Source organism: Microchirus variegatus (genome assembly GCF_963457635.1).
Source record: "Microchirus variegatus genome assembly, chromosome: 19".
NCBI lineage: Eukaryota > Metazoa > Chordata > Actinopteri > Pleuronectiformes > Soleidae > Microchirus > Microchirus variegatus.
In genome coordinates this window covers 152,501-165,517 of record NC_139820.1, presented here as the reverse complement: position 1 = coordinate 165,517, position 13,017 = coordinate 152,501, and the positions used below count along the sequence as shown (strand labels likewise).

Sequence of the window (13,017 nt, the reverse complement as noted above, 5' to 3'; positions counted from 1 at the left end):
ACAACACTTCCGCATTAGAGTCAAACGATATTTTGATTTGTGGGAGCGGTACTCTTGTGCGCATGCGCACTCCACCAAACGCGATGACGTAGGTAAACAAGCGTCTGGACATTTAAATGTTCGACTGTCAGACGAAAACACGGAGGTAAGAGAACAACGTTCGTCCTCTCACTCACTATACATCACATATATGTACACGTGTGTGTGTATATACACATATATATGTACACGTGTGTGTGTATATACACATATATATGTACACGTGTGTGTGTATATATGTACGGACGTATATTTGTGTAACAAGACAATTCAAAACAAGAGTTAGCGAGCTAAGCTAGCTGCTGCTGTTAGCCTCACTGTGTTTGAGCTGCGTCATAAAAACACGTTTATTCTCATTAAAGTGTTTTTAACCTCAGTCACGTGTCAGGGACACGAGGGGGCGGGGCTTGTTGACAAACGCCCAGTTCTGCTGCGCGAGACCTGTGCTGGACATCACGTGACTGTCTCTGAGGACAGGACGTGTCCTCGTGTCCTCTCTGGTGATGGACACAGTCAGTGTCTCATGTCCACTGAAGGGACACGTGTGTGCAGCTGCTTAGAGCGGCCACTAGTCGGCGCCCTCTCCTGATTTGATGTTGTGGACTGATGTGAGTGTGACGTCACGTGATGATGACATCATGTCTCTGTCTTGTCAGCAGCTTTTAAACTGAGCTATGACGAAGCATGACCTCTGTGGAGGACAGGCGTCCCTGACGTCCTCTGGAGACACTCTGATGTCCTCTGGAGACACTCTGACGTCCTCTGGAGACACTCTGATGTCCTCTGGAGACATTCGGCCTCTGAACTTTGCAGAAACTCTGCCGACAGAGATGAGTGTGAAGATCTTTGAGGATCTGGACACAGTGAGTCTCTGCAGCGCGTCTCAGACCTGCAGACGGTGGAGGGACATCATCGAGGACAGTGATCATCTGTGGAGGACACAGTGTCTTCTGATCAGTGCTGTGTGTCAGAGGGAAGTGGATGGGGACAGGAGGGACGGCCTGTCCTGGAAGGTCTGTGTCTTTAGTGGTGTTTAACATGCTCTGATTGTCTCCAGATGTTGTCTCTGATTGTCCCCTGATTGTCTCTTATTGTCTCTTATTGTCTCCTGATGTCTCCTGATGTCCCCTGATGTTGGACAGGTGACTGTGGTGAAGAACTACACTCGCAGCCGTGTGAAGACAGACTGGCTGAAAGGACGCTACAGTCATGTGACGTCAGCGGAGCAGCTGATTGGTCGGAGGATGGTGGCGCTGGACGCGGAGACGTGGGGAGAAATCCTTCAGGCTGAGCTTGACAGATGACGGGACATTTTATTCTTTATAATTGTACATAAACATTTGGACTTTTTATGAAAAATGAAAGAAAACCTTTAAATGAATGTGAAACAGTGTGTGTGTGTGTGTGTGTGTAACTGTGCATGTGAGTAAAGAAAACTGAACTTTACCTCTAATTTGATTTTTTAATTTTTGTGAATAAAATCCAAATAAATACAGTAAATAAATCAAAAAACTATGAAACGAATGATAATATAGCAAAAATAGCTAAATGAAAGTTATTTCATTTTATAGAGTAAATATAATTATTATTTACCTAAATTAACACTGATAAATAAAGGTAATAAAAGTAATCATAAGATAATTAAAGGTCATAATATGATAATTCAAGGATCAAACACAAAATGGATGAATAACACCGGAAGTAGTGGAGAAAACGCTTTTATTTTGAAAGAGGTAGCCGGAAGCGTCTCAGTCTCCGCATCCACCGCAGCATCCGCCTCCAACCCTGACCCCGCCCCCACAACACCGAACAACACCGAGCCACAGCCGAAGCAGCGCCGGACCACACACACACACACACGCGCACGGACAGACGGACACACACACACACACACACGCACGCACGCACGGACAGACGGAGGCGGAGAAGCCGCGAACATGGACGCCGTTCCCGCGCTCATCCACATCTCCATCTCTTTGAAGATTCAGCCGAACGACGGAGCGGTGTTCTTCAAAGTGGACGGAAGCCGCTTCGGTCAAACGCGGACCATCAAACTACTGACGGGCTCTAAATACAAGATGGAGGTGGTGATGAAGCCCGGGAGCGTGGAGGCCACGTAAGACTGACATTTACCTCATTAACTGCTGCGACTGCGCCACCTGCTGGCCTCAACACACAAACACACACATCATTCATCAGCGACTGCTGCTGCAGGTCACAGGGGGCGTGGTTAATTTTTGAGTGAGAATGATGCAGGTGACAGGGGGCGTGGTTAATTTACTCGTGATGATGCAGGTCACAGGGGGCGTGGTTAATTTTTGAGTGAGAATGATGCAGGTCACAGGGGGCGTGGTTTATTTATGAGTGATGATGATGCAGGTGACAGGGGGCGTGGTTAATTTACTTGATGATGCAGGTCACAGGGGGCGTGGTTTATTTACTAGTGATGATGCAGGTCACAGGGGGCGTGGTTTATTTACTAGTGATGATGCAGGTCACAGGGGGCGTGGTTTATTTACTAGTGATGATGCAGGTCACAGGGGGCGTGGTTTATTTACTAGTGATGATGCAGGTCACAGGGGGCGTGGTTAATTTACTGGTGAAGATGATGCAGGTGACAGGGGGCGTGGTTTATTTACAGGTGAAGATAATCGCATGATTGACGTACATGACACGCCTCCTCTCTCCGTCTCCACAGCAACATGAACATTGGGGGCGTGGTCTTCCCTCTGGAGCAACAGTCCAGAGACGAGGACTCTGTGGTTTATCACGGTCAGTACATCACTGAGGGCGTCCCTCACACCAAGAGTGGAGACAGACAACCTGTCCAAGTTAGCATCGAGGTGAGAGGACACTGAGGACACTGAGGACAGACTGTGTGTGTGTCCTCTGACTGTGTGTAACTGTGTGTTTGTAGTTCTACAGCGCGGGGACCTTTGAGACGGTGTGGCAGGCAAAGTATTACAACTACTACAAGAGGGAGCACTGTCAGTGTGGGAACCAGTTCAGCTGCATCCAGTACGAGTGTAAACCCAACGAGACCAGGACCCTGATGTGGATCAACAAGGAGACGTTCAACTGAGTCCACAGACCTGGACCTGGACCTGGACCTGGACCTGTGACGCCGTGCTTTAAAGCTGCTCTCTGAACCACCGCCAACACTCAGGACAAACAAAATGGCCGACAGAATGGCTCAAAAATCTCTCTTTTATAGAGCGTCGTTGTTGTGTTTGTGTGTGGTACTGACACACAGTAAACACTGACTGTGCTGTGAGCGCCCCCTGCTGCTGAGAGACAGCCCCCCACACACACACACAGCTCAGTGAAAACAAAATGGCTGCCAGCAGAGACACCGGGAAAAACTGATTTTTAGAAACTGAATAAAAGTCACATGATCACGTCTTTATCTCAGTGGTAAACCACTCACTCTCTCACACCAAAGTCAGTGATTTGTGTGAGGGTGAGTGACTTTGGTGTGAGAGAGTGAGTGGTTTACATTTATATTTGATTGGTGGAGACTCTGTGAAATGTTTTTCCCTCCCTCAGCAGCAGGGGGCGCTCACAGCACAGTCAGCAGACAGTGTGTTAGAGCACAGAACAAACACTGCGTTACAGTAACACGTCCAGAGCGGCGTCTCACTTCAAGCTCCGCCTCCTTCAGACGCTGCATTCAAAGTGTGATTACGTTACAGTGACGTAATAATAAGGCCCCGCCCCCTTTCACCCAAACTATCACGGGGTTCATTGTGCAGCAGTGACAGCGGTAACCATGGTAATTAACCCTGGTAACCATGGTTACCAGGGTTAATTACCATGGTTAGTTAGCATGGTTAACCCTGGTAACCATGCTAACTAACCCTGGTAACCCTGCTAACTAACCATGGTAACCATGGTAACTAACCCTGGTTCAGATTCCGTCTGCATCGCAGAAGGAGGCGGAGTCTGAATCAAGACGCTTCTCAGGTGTGGAAGCAGGTGATGAATCTGTCAGCCTTAGCTTCCGACAGATCTGCGATGCTAAGCTAACAGTTTCCCACCTGCTGTCACAGTTTATGCTAAGCTACGCTAGGCTAGCCACTAAACCTATCGGTGCATTTGACGAGAGTATTTAAATTCACGTCAAACAACAGCGATCACGTGACTGCGGCTAACAGGTGTTAGCTGAAGACACCTGTGCTCGTATTTAACCTTATTTATGATGTGTGTGAATGTGTGTGTGTCATATTTAACTAAATAAAACCACCTTGTAGCTATTAGCATGTAGCATACGTTACAGAAAGTGACCTCAAGTTATGTTTGCTAAGTCGTACATGCTAATCACTTCCTTTTAAGATACACATTATTTTGGTATTTGACAGTGTAAGGTCATGTCCACAGATACCACTAGGGGGCAGTACTGAGTGTACGGCAAAACAACAGCTTTCAGAGCAGCCATCTTGACTCGTAAACAGGTAAGATCATAAGGAGGGGCGGGGCCAGGAGGGGGCGGGGCCGGGTCACATAAAAAAAAGTGTGAGTGATATTTTAAATATATAAAACCTGATTAAATTTACGTTGTTTCCTAAAATGGCAGCTGCTCTCAGAGCAAACAAACTGCTGAGTCATGCTTCATGTTGTGTGTTTTTGTGTGTTTTTGTGCATTTTGTACTGAACTCATTTTGCCAAATTCGATGACTTTGTTCCTTTGTTTCGACGTCAGTGTGAGAACTTTGCTGTTCGGTTACGTTGTTGAAGTGAAAGAATAAAAACCACGGAAAACCAACCGTGTGTTTGTGTTTGTTGTTTTGGGTGAAAGTGAATCGTTAGCATCGTTAGCATTGTTAGCTCAGCACTGTCTCTAAATCCAGCAGACTCGTCTGTTAAACACATTTGTTTTGATAAATGTTTTCACCTCATTCACGCAACAAGCCTCTGGTGGCCTCTGTTGGTCATATTGGCAAGTGCAAGTGTGGAAGCACAAACATAGGCAAGCGTATTGCTGCCACACATACAAAAAAAGTGTGGGGTGCTCAGTATTACGTTATAATGAGATAAGATTGTTTTCTCATTATAACGAGAAACTATTGTGTTATAACGAGAAACTATTACGTTATTTCGAGAAACTTTTACGTTATAACGAGAAACTATTACGTTATAACAAGAAACTATTGTGTTATAACGAGAAACTTTTACGTTGTAACGAGAAACTATTGCGTTATAACAAGATACTATTACGTTATTTCGAGAAACTATTACGTTATAACGAGAAACTATTACGTTATTTTGAGAATCTATTACGTTATAACAAGAAACTATTACGTTATAACGAGAAACTATTACGTTATTTAGAGATAAGATGTTTTCTCGTTATAACATCAAAACATCTTTGTTGTTCTAACGTAATACGTGTGTGTGTGGCAGCGTGTGTACACACACAAACAAACAAACAGCCACTCAAAACAAAAGCGTACAAACGACAGCGTAGCTACAAATGTGCTAATAATGCTGACAGATTAGAACTGCAGGGGGCGCTACATAGGGAACTTCCTCATGACAACACACGCTGTGAGACAACCTGAGTTCACGTCGTGAATACCACAGGAAAGAGCGTCACGTAAATGTTACGTAAAAACTGATTGTGTAAGTGGTTGTGAGCGTCTCTCTCTCTCTCCGCTCTTCTCCGTGCTCTCTCTCTCTCTCTCTCTCGGTACCGGTGCCCGCTGCTCGGTGTTCGGCAGAACGTCGTGTGTCTGTGGTTCGGTTCTGACTCGGTAACGGTTCGTGCGTGAGACGCTAAAGCAAACATGGTGAGCAGCGTTTTTATTTATTTAAAGTGTGTGTGTGTGTGTGTGTGTGTGCAGCCACTGAGGACCGTTAGCTGCCGTTAGCCTCAGGTTAGCTCACGTTAGCTCACGTTAGCCTCAGGTTAGCGCTGGGATTGTTGTTTTTTCCCCGAAGCTAGCGTTAGCCGCATGTTAGCCCGCGGGTCACCGACGCTGTGACGCAGCAGTTCATGTGTTCACACGTCATCATTCATTCGTTCATGTCTGATACGACTGATCTGTGCGTTCGTACAGTGTAGCTACGATGCTAGGCTAACTAACTAGCAAACTACGAGCTGGAGGCGTACCACCGGAAGTGGAGCACGATTACATTAAGAAAAATAAAAGCTCATCTTTTGGAAACCGGAAATGTTTCAGGTTATTATGTGTTTATGATGTTTGTAGCTTTACTGTTTACGAGCGTTTTTTCACTAGATTCACTGCTTTATATCATAACAAATATGTGTTTGTATTAGTCATTTACAACATCTGTGTGTAAATAATATAATTATCCGTCATGTACATTACATGTAATAATACATGTATTATTTAATATTAAGGGAGTACTGACTATATGTGTGTGTGTGTGTGTGTGAAAGAGGTTTTTTTTTTCTCTTAAAATATTAATTAAATCTTAAATTGAGACTTTGTTTTCATTGTCATAATGTTTCTCTTCTTCAGGGAAATGAAGCGAGTTATCCTCTGGAAATGTGTTCACACTGTAAGTAACAATAACACGTTCATAATCACACGTTCACACACTGTTAGTAACAATAACACGTTCATAATAACACGTTCATACACTGTTAGTAACAATAACACGTTCATAATCACACGTTCACACACTGTTAGTAACAATAACACGTTCATAATAAGCACAATTTGCAGCTAACCGCTAACCCTGAGCTAACAGCTGGTCTGCAGCTAACAGTGCCAACGGCTCCACGAATGGTGTTAAAGATAAATCACAGTCGTAGCATGTTAGCAACATTCTGCTAACATTAAAGAGCTACTGAAACTTTGACGTGTAAAACTGACTTCCTGCGACTCGTCAAAATAAAAGACACGAGGCTGAGAACAGATGTGTCCACAGTGCTTAGATCAGTGATTAGCGCAGAGTCGCGTCACATGACTGAGGATTAGCATGAGCTGCTGCTTCAGTCTGAGCCGTCATGGCCGCCACAAACAGGAGAGCAGGTGAGTTTGTAAACAGGAGACAGGAAGTGAGACGCAGGTGAACTCAGGCGTGTCCACATGTCCACAGTCATGTCCTCGTCTCACATCCGTCTCCGTGTCCTCGTGTCTGTGTTTCAGTCGACGCTGATGAGATTAAGAGGCTCGGGAAGAGGTTTAAGAAACTGGACCTGGATAATTCTGGTTCTCTGAGCGTGGAGGAGTTCATGTCTTTACCTGAGCTCCAGCAGAACCCTCTGGTCCAGAGAGTCATCGACATATTCGACACCGACGGGAACGGAGAGGTGGACTTTCAGGGTAAAAGCACCTGGGATTATAATCTGAAGATAATCTGAACAAAGTCACACGTTTATTCTGCTTTGTTTTTCACAGAGTTCATCGAAGGAGTTTCACAGTTTAGTGTCAAAGGTGATAAAGAGCAGAAGCTGCGCTGTAAGTGTTCTTCATCACATCATCATCATCATCATCATCACAGACATTTGATTCATTAGAAATGATTATTTATTATTATTATAATTAGAAATGATTATTTATAGTTATTATTATTATTATTATAATGACAGAAAACACCAAAGTCCACCCAGAAAATCAGTTCTCTGTGACTTAAACTGACTCAGTCTTTAGTTAAGAGATTAAATCTGATTTAGGAAACCTGAACACACACACACACACACACGTACGTTGACAGCAGTAGCTCACCTGCGCCCCCCTGTGGCGCCCGTGTGTCCCCACAGTCGCCTTCAGGATCTACGACATGGACAAAGACGGCTTCATCTCTAACGGCGAGCTGTTCCAGGTCCTGAAGATGATGGTGGGAAACAACCTGAAGGACACGCAGCTGCAGCAGATCGTCGACAAAACTATCATCAACGCCGACAAAGACGGAGACGGACGGATATCCTTCGAAGAGTTCTGCGCCGTGAGTTTTCACATACACAAATACGCTAACCCCTCTCTCTGAGCTAACGGCTAACCCCGCTCTCTGAGCTAACGGCTAACCCCGCTCTCGCCACTGACTTTGCTTCTCAGTAAAAAAAAATAATAAGGGACAGGTTTGTTTCGTTAGCGTTGGTCATCATGGTAACCACCGCTGTTAGCGTTAGCATTAGCAGGGACAGGAAGTCGTTTCCACCACAAATCCAGGTACTGACTGACATCAGAAACGACCTTTGACCCTCAGCTCTTTGTCTCCCCCTGCAGGTCGTTGGAGGATTGGACATTCACAAGAAGATGGTGGTCGACGTCTGACCTCACACACACACGCATTCTCTCTCTCTCACACAGACACACTCACTCTCTCTCTCTTTATACACACACACGTTCTCTTTCTCTTTCTCACACACACACATTCTCTCTCTTTCTCACACACACACATTCTCTCTCTCTCACACAGACACACTCACTCTCTCTCAAACACACACACTCTCTCTCTCATAAACACACTTTCTCTCACACACACACACTCTCTCTCTCACAAACACACACACTCTACACACACACACTCTCTCTCACACACACACACCCTCTCTCTCTCTCTCTCTCAAACACACACACACTCTCTACACACACACACGTGCGCGTCCTGAAGCCAAACGTCGACCTTTTGTGACTGAACAGGAAGTGGTGTGTCAGGTGACCCGGTCAGGTGACCCGATCAGCTGATGAATGTTTGTATTTATATTTATTTATTAGTTGATCGGAGGTCATGTGACGCCTCAGGACGTTTAGATTTCATTCATCATCACGATCGTTGCCAATGTTTTCTTTAAAATGGTTCAATTCCAACACGACCTGAACGCAGCACGACGCGTTCAAAGTGCGTCAGTAGTTTTGTGTCCAGGTGTTTCCAGCTGCACAGTGTCGCCCCCTGCAGGTGCATTCAGGTGTCAAATATCAGATTTGAGCGATGGATAAAAGCAGCTTTTCTTGTGTTTGCCGCTCGTGTCGTGAACGAGGAGAAAAACCAGACGACGTCACGGCGACGCTGTGATGCGTTCACTGACCCGTTTCCTGTTTGTGTCTTTGGTGCATGCTGCGTGACGTCACAGTGACGCGCCGACTGTTTACATTTGAACTGATGACGACGCGAATATTTACATTTTTAAACTAACGTTTTGATGCATGATTCATAGAAACCATGGGAAGTCGCTTTATTTATTGACTGATGATATTCTATTATTATTGTTCTTGTTTTGGATGATGATGATGATGATGATGATGTAACTCGTTTTGTTTTGTATTTTCAGAGTTTTAGCTCGTGTTAACGGACGACCGACGTCACGTTGACGAAACTCAAACGTCTTTGTTGGTTTTTAAATCTGAGGTTTCACACTGGAAATAAACGCAAATAAATGTCTCTCTGTCTGTTTTCATTTGTCCTTCTGAGCTAATGCTAATGCTAACCAGCAGAGGGCCTCAGGCCTTATGTGGTCCACTGTCATAAAGATCAGTCATGAGATCATAGAAATGTATTTATTGTTAATTAAAGTGCTGACACATGGGAAAATAAACCTTTACTCTGAAATTACAATAAATAAGATGAAGTGTTAGCCTAGCTTAGCATTAAGAGTGGAAGCCTAGCAAGCATAATGACAGGCAGCAGGGAAACCATTGATCACTTCCTGTTTGTAATCATGCAATGGTGTTTTTACCAAAATAAAGGCAAAAATGTCCAAGGAAAATAAAGTAAATCAGCAAATTGTTGAATTGGTCCTTTAAAAATACACATCAGTGGATTTTTCAGAATAAAAGTGAAGAAAGTTTAATTTTAAAACAAATTTGAAATCATGTCCAGACATTTAATTTGAAATGCCGTCTTACGGTGGTTACTTCCTGTGTGGGGTCAGGTGAGTTTGTGGGCGGCGGCCTGAAGTCTCTGTCGTCGTCGCTCCATCGCCTGCAGCTTCTTCAACTCGATCTCAGCGGACGAACATTTTCCCACAACTACGACGAAACACAGTTTAGACTCCGCCCACTCAGGTTTGATCGTCGTGTCCAGATCAGACCTGACTAATCGATGACGTGTTCTTACCTTTGTTGCTGGGCTTATGGAAGGTGAACTGCTCTTTGTTGTTGTTCCTCAGTGGTGCTGGTGGTGGCGCTGCAGCAGCAGCAGCAGCAGCTGACGTTGCTCCGCCTCCTCGCCACAAACATTCCGTTTGTGTGTTGTTAATCGAATCCTTCCCTGTGTCAGCAGAACAAACTGTTAGCCTAGCTTAGCATAGGGACCTGAACGGTTGGCCTAGCTTAGCATAAAGATATAAACGGTTAGCCTAGCTTAGCATAAGGACATAAACTGTTAGCCTAGCTTAGCATAATGACCTGGGTTGGTTACATGGTTCCGGTTGCTGGGCTTCTTGAAGGTGAACTGCTCTTTGTTGTTGTTCCTCAGTGGTGCTAGTGGTGGCGCTGCAACAGCAGCACCAGCTGACGTAACTCCGCCTCCTCGCCACAAATGTTCCATTTGTGTGTTGTTAATCAAATCCATCCCTGTGTCAGCAGAACAAACGGTTAGCCTAGCTTAGCATAAGGACATAAACTGTTAGCCTTGCTTAGCATAAAGATATGAACTGTTAGCCTAGCTTAGCATAAGGACATAAACTCTTAGCCAAGCTTAGCATAATGACATAAACTGTTAGCCTAGCTTAGCATAAGGCCATAAATGATTAGCCTAGCTAAGCATAAAGACCTGTGTTGGTCACATGGTTCCAGTTGCTGGGCGTCTTGAAGGTGAACTGCTCTTTGTTGTTGTTCCTCAGTGGTGCTGGTGGTGGCGCTGCAGCAGCAGCTAGTTTAGCTCCGCCTCCTCTTCGCAGACTTTCAGTTTGTGTGTTGGTGAAAGAATGCGTCGCTGCGTTCACTCGTTCACCTGCAGTGATGTTAGAGGCGTGTTTACCCGGAGCTAACCCGCCTGTGGGCGTGTCTTTGAGAAGTAAAGGCTGCTGATTGGCCGACTGTAGAGTCGTCCTCTGAGTCTGTGCAGCAGGTTTGTTCTGGATCTGGTTCTCCACGTCCTCACACACCTCACACAGCAGCTCGTCGTCAGCTGGGTCGTCCCACACCGGCTCTGATGAAAAGAAGACGTCCAGGTCCTGGTCCAGGTCCTGGTCCAGGTCCTGTAGTTCAGATCCGGATGTTTTGGAAACCTTGGATGTCTGTGTGTTTGACGTCTGTCGGTGTCGCTGTGATCCTGCGTCGTATAAAAACCTGCTCCGCTCAGCGTTGCCACCTGCTGTTTTTGAGCGGCAGTGCGTCCGAGTCGTCCTCTCTGACGACTGAGGACTTGTCTCCAGTCTGAAAGTCGCTCTTTGACGCACGTTTGTCTTTTCGGCTTTGGAAACAGCCGACTGTGTGAGCAGAGCGCCCCCTGTGGCCGCAGCGTCACTGCACAGTCTCTGGGTGGAGCAGAACTTCGGAGCGGAGAACTTGTGTGGATTCTGGGTCATGTCCAACACCAGAGAGTCATTTAGCAGCTCGTCGTTTTCCCAGTCGTCCACAAACGTGTCCGTGCTGCCACCAGCAGAGGGCGCTACAGCAGCTTTGACCTCTGACCCCTGAGCAGACGCCGGCGGACTCAGGTTCCCGCTGATGCGCTGCGTTGGTTCATCAAAGAGAACATCTAAGTCATCGTCTGTGTGTTGGTCGAGGTGAAGACGGTGACCGTCTGTCTCCTTGTTGTCCTCAGGGTCCAGGACGTCCTCAGGGTCCAGGACGTCCTCAGGGTCCAGGACGTCCTCAGGGTCCAGTATGTCCTCAGACAGAAGCTCCAGACTCTGCTGGTGCACGTCCTCCACCACGTCCTCGTCCCGATGAAACATGGTGAAGTCAAACTGTTTGGCCAGTTTCAGCAGGTCGTCCACCGCGCTCGCTCTGAGGCACAGACATCACAGACATCACAGACATCACATCAGTGATTTAACTGGTGTCAGGGGTCAAAGGTCAAAGGTCAGAGTTCAAACTCACCTGGGGGATTTCTTCTTGGGTTTGAGGACGTGAACTTCTGGAGTGCAGGGGATGGTGGCGCTGTCTCCAATCCACTGCTGTAACGTGGGTTCCATCACCTGAGGACGGCCGTGCTACACAAACACAACAACATCAACACACTGTGTGTGTGTGTGTGTGTGTGTGTGTGTGTGTGTGTGTGTGTGTGTGTGTGTGTGTGTGTGTGTGTGTGTGTGTGTGCAGACCTTTGGAGCGATCCTGTTGACGATCTCTGAGATGTTCACAAATCCACTCACTTGTTTTCTTCCTCTTTTACCTGCAGATTAAAAACAGTTATCGTGATCACTGATCACATGACCGTCAGAGTGACCGATCACTGACCGATCACTGACCGATCATTGACCGATCACTGACTGATCACTGACCGATCACTGACTGTTTACCTCTGAGTCTGTTGGGTGAAGGAGACGTGGCGTCCCAGATGATGTCCTGCTGGACGTGGTCTGAGTCGTTGTGAGGAGACTCGGTTCTGGATCCAAACATTCTGGTCGGAGTCTTGAAGTCTACGTCAACACATGTCAGAGGTCAGAGGTCAACACATGTCAGAGGTCAACACATGTCAGAGGTCAACACATGTCAGGGGTCAACACATGTCAGAGGTCAACACAGGTCAGAGGTCAACACAGGTCAGAGGTCAACACAGGTCAGAGGTCAACACATGTCAGGGGTCAACACATGTCAGGGGTCAACACAGGTCAGGGGTCAACACAGGTCAGAGGTCAACACATGTTAGAGGTCAACACATGTCAGAGGTCAACACACACCTGACTGAGGGCCACTCTAGACGCTGTAGTACATATGTCAGACCAGTATGTGGCGCTGGCACAGAAATACACCAAAAACAGATCTATGATGACATCATCAAAGCTATAAGGACACATAGATAGATAGCAATGTAATGTATTCAAATAAAGCTTTATTTAAAAATAACGTTTTTACAAAGCGAACATGTTCCTGTCACAGCACCACATACAGGCCTGGA

General features: G+C 46.1%; 3 protein-coding genes across 3 annotated transcripts; all 3 read left to right on the top strand.

Annotated features, from left to right (window-relative positions):
* Positions 1-111: 111 nt before the first annotated feature.
* On the top strand, positions 112-1,426 carry fbxo48 (F-box protein 48). The gene is made up of 3 exons (XM_083906375.1): positions 112-145; positions 699-1,052; positions 1,182-1,426. Exons 2-3 carry the CDS (start codon positions 714-716, stop codon positions 1,341-1,343), a joined length of 501 nt encoding a protein of 166 aa, XP_083762501.1. The 5' UTR covers positions 112-145; positions 699-713; the 3' UTR covers positions 1,344-1,426.
* Positions 1,427-1,976: 550 nt separating this feature from the next.
* On the top strand, positions 1,977-3,121 carry cnrip1a (cannabinoid receptor interacting protein 1a; the record flags this gene model as incomplete). Its single annotated transcript, XM_083906125.1, has 3 exons — positions 1,977-2,155; positions 2,738-2,882; positions 2,957-3,121. The coding sequence occupies 3 exons, from the start codon at positions 1,977-1,979 to the stop codon at positions 3,119-3,121; spliced, it is 489 nt and encodes a 162-aa protein (XP_083762251.1).
* Positions 3,122-5,657: 2,536 nt separating this feature from the next.
* On the top strand, positions 5,658-9,390 carry ppp3r1b (protein phosphatase 3 (formerly 2B), regulatory s1ubunit B, alpha isoform, b). Its single transcript, XM_083906265.1, has 6 exons — positions 5,658-5,825; positions 6,522-6,561; positions 7,155-7,331; positions 7,407-7,466; positions 7,769-7,953; positions 8,235-9,390. The coding sequence occupies exons 1-6, from the start codon at positions 5,823-5,825 to the stop codon at positions 8,280-8,282; spliced, it is 513 nt and encodes a 170-aa protein (XP_083762391.1). The 5' UTR covers positions 5,658-5,822; the 3' UTR covers positions 8,283-9,390.
* Positions 9,391-13,017: the final 3,627 nt, after the last annotated feature.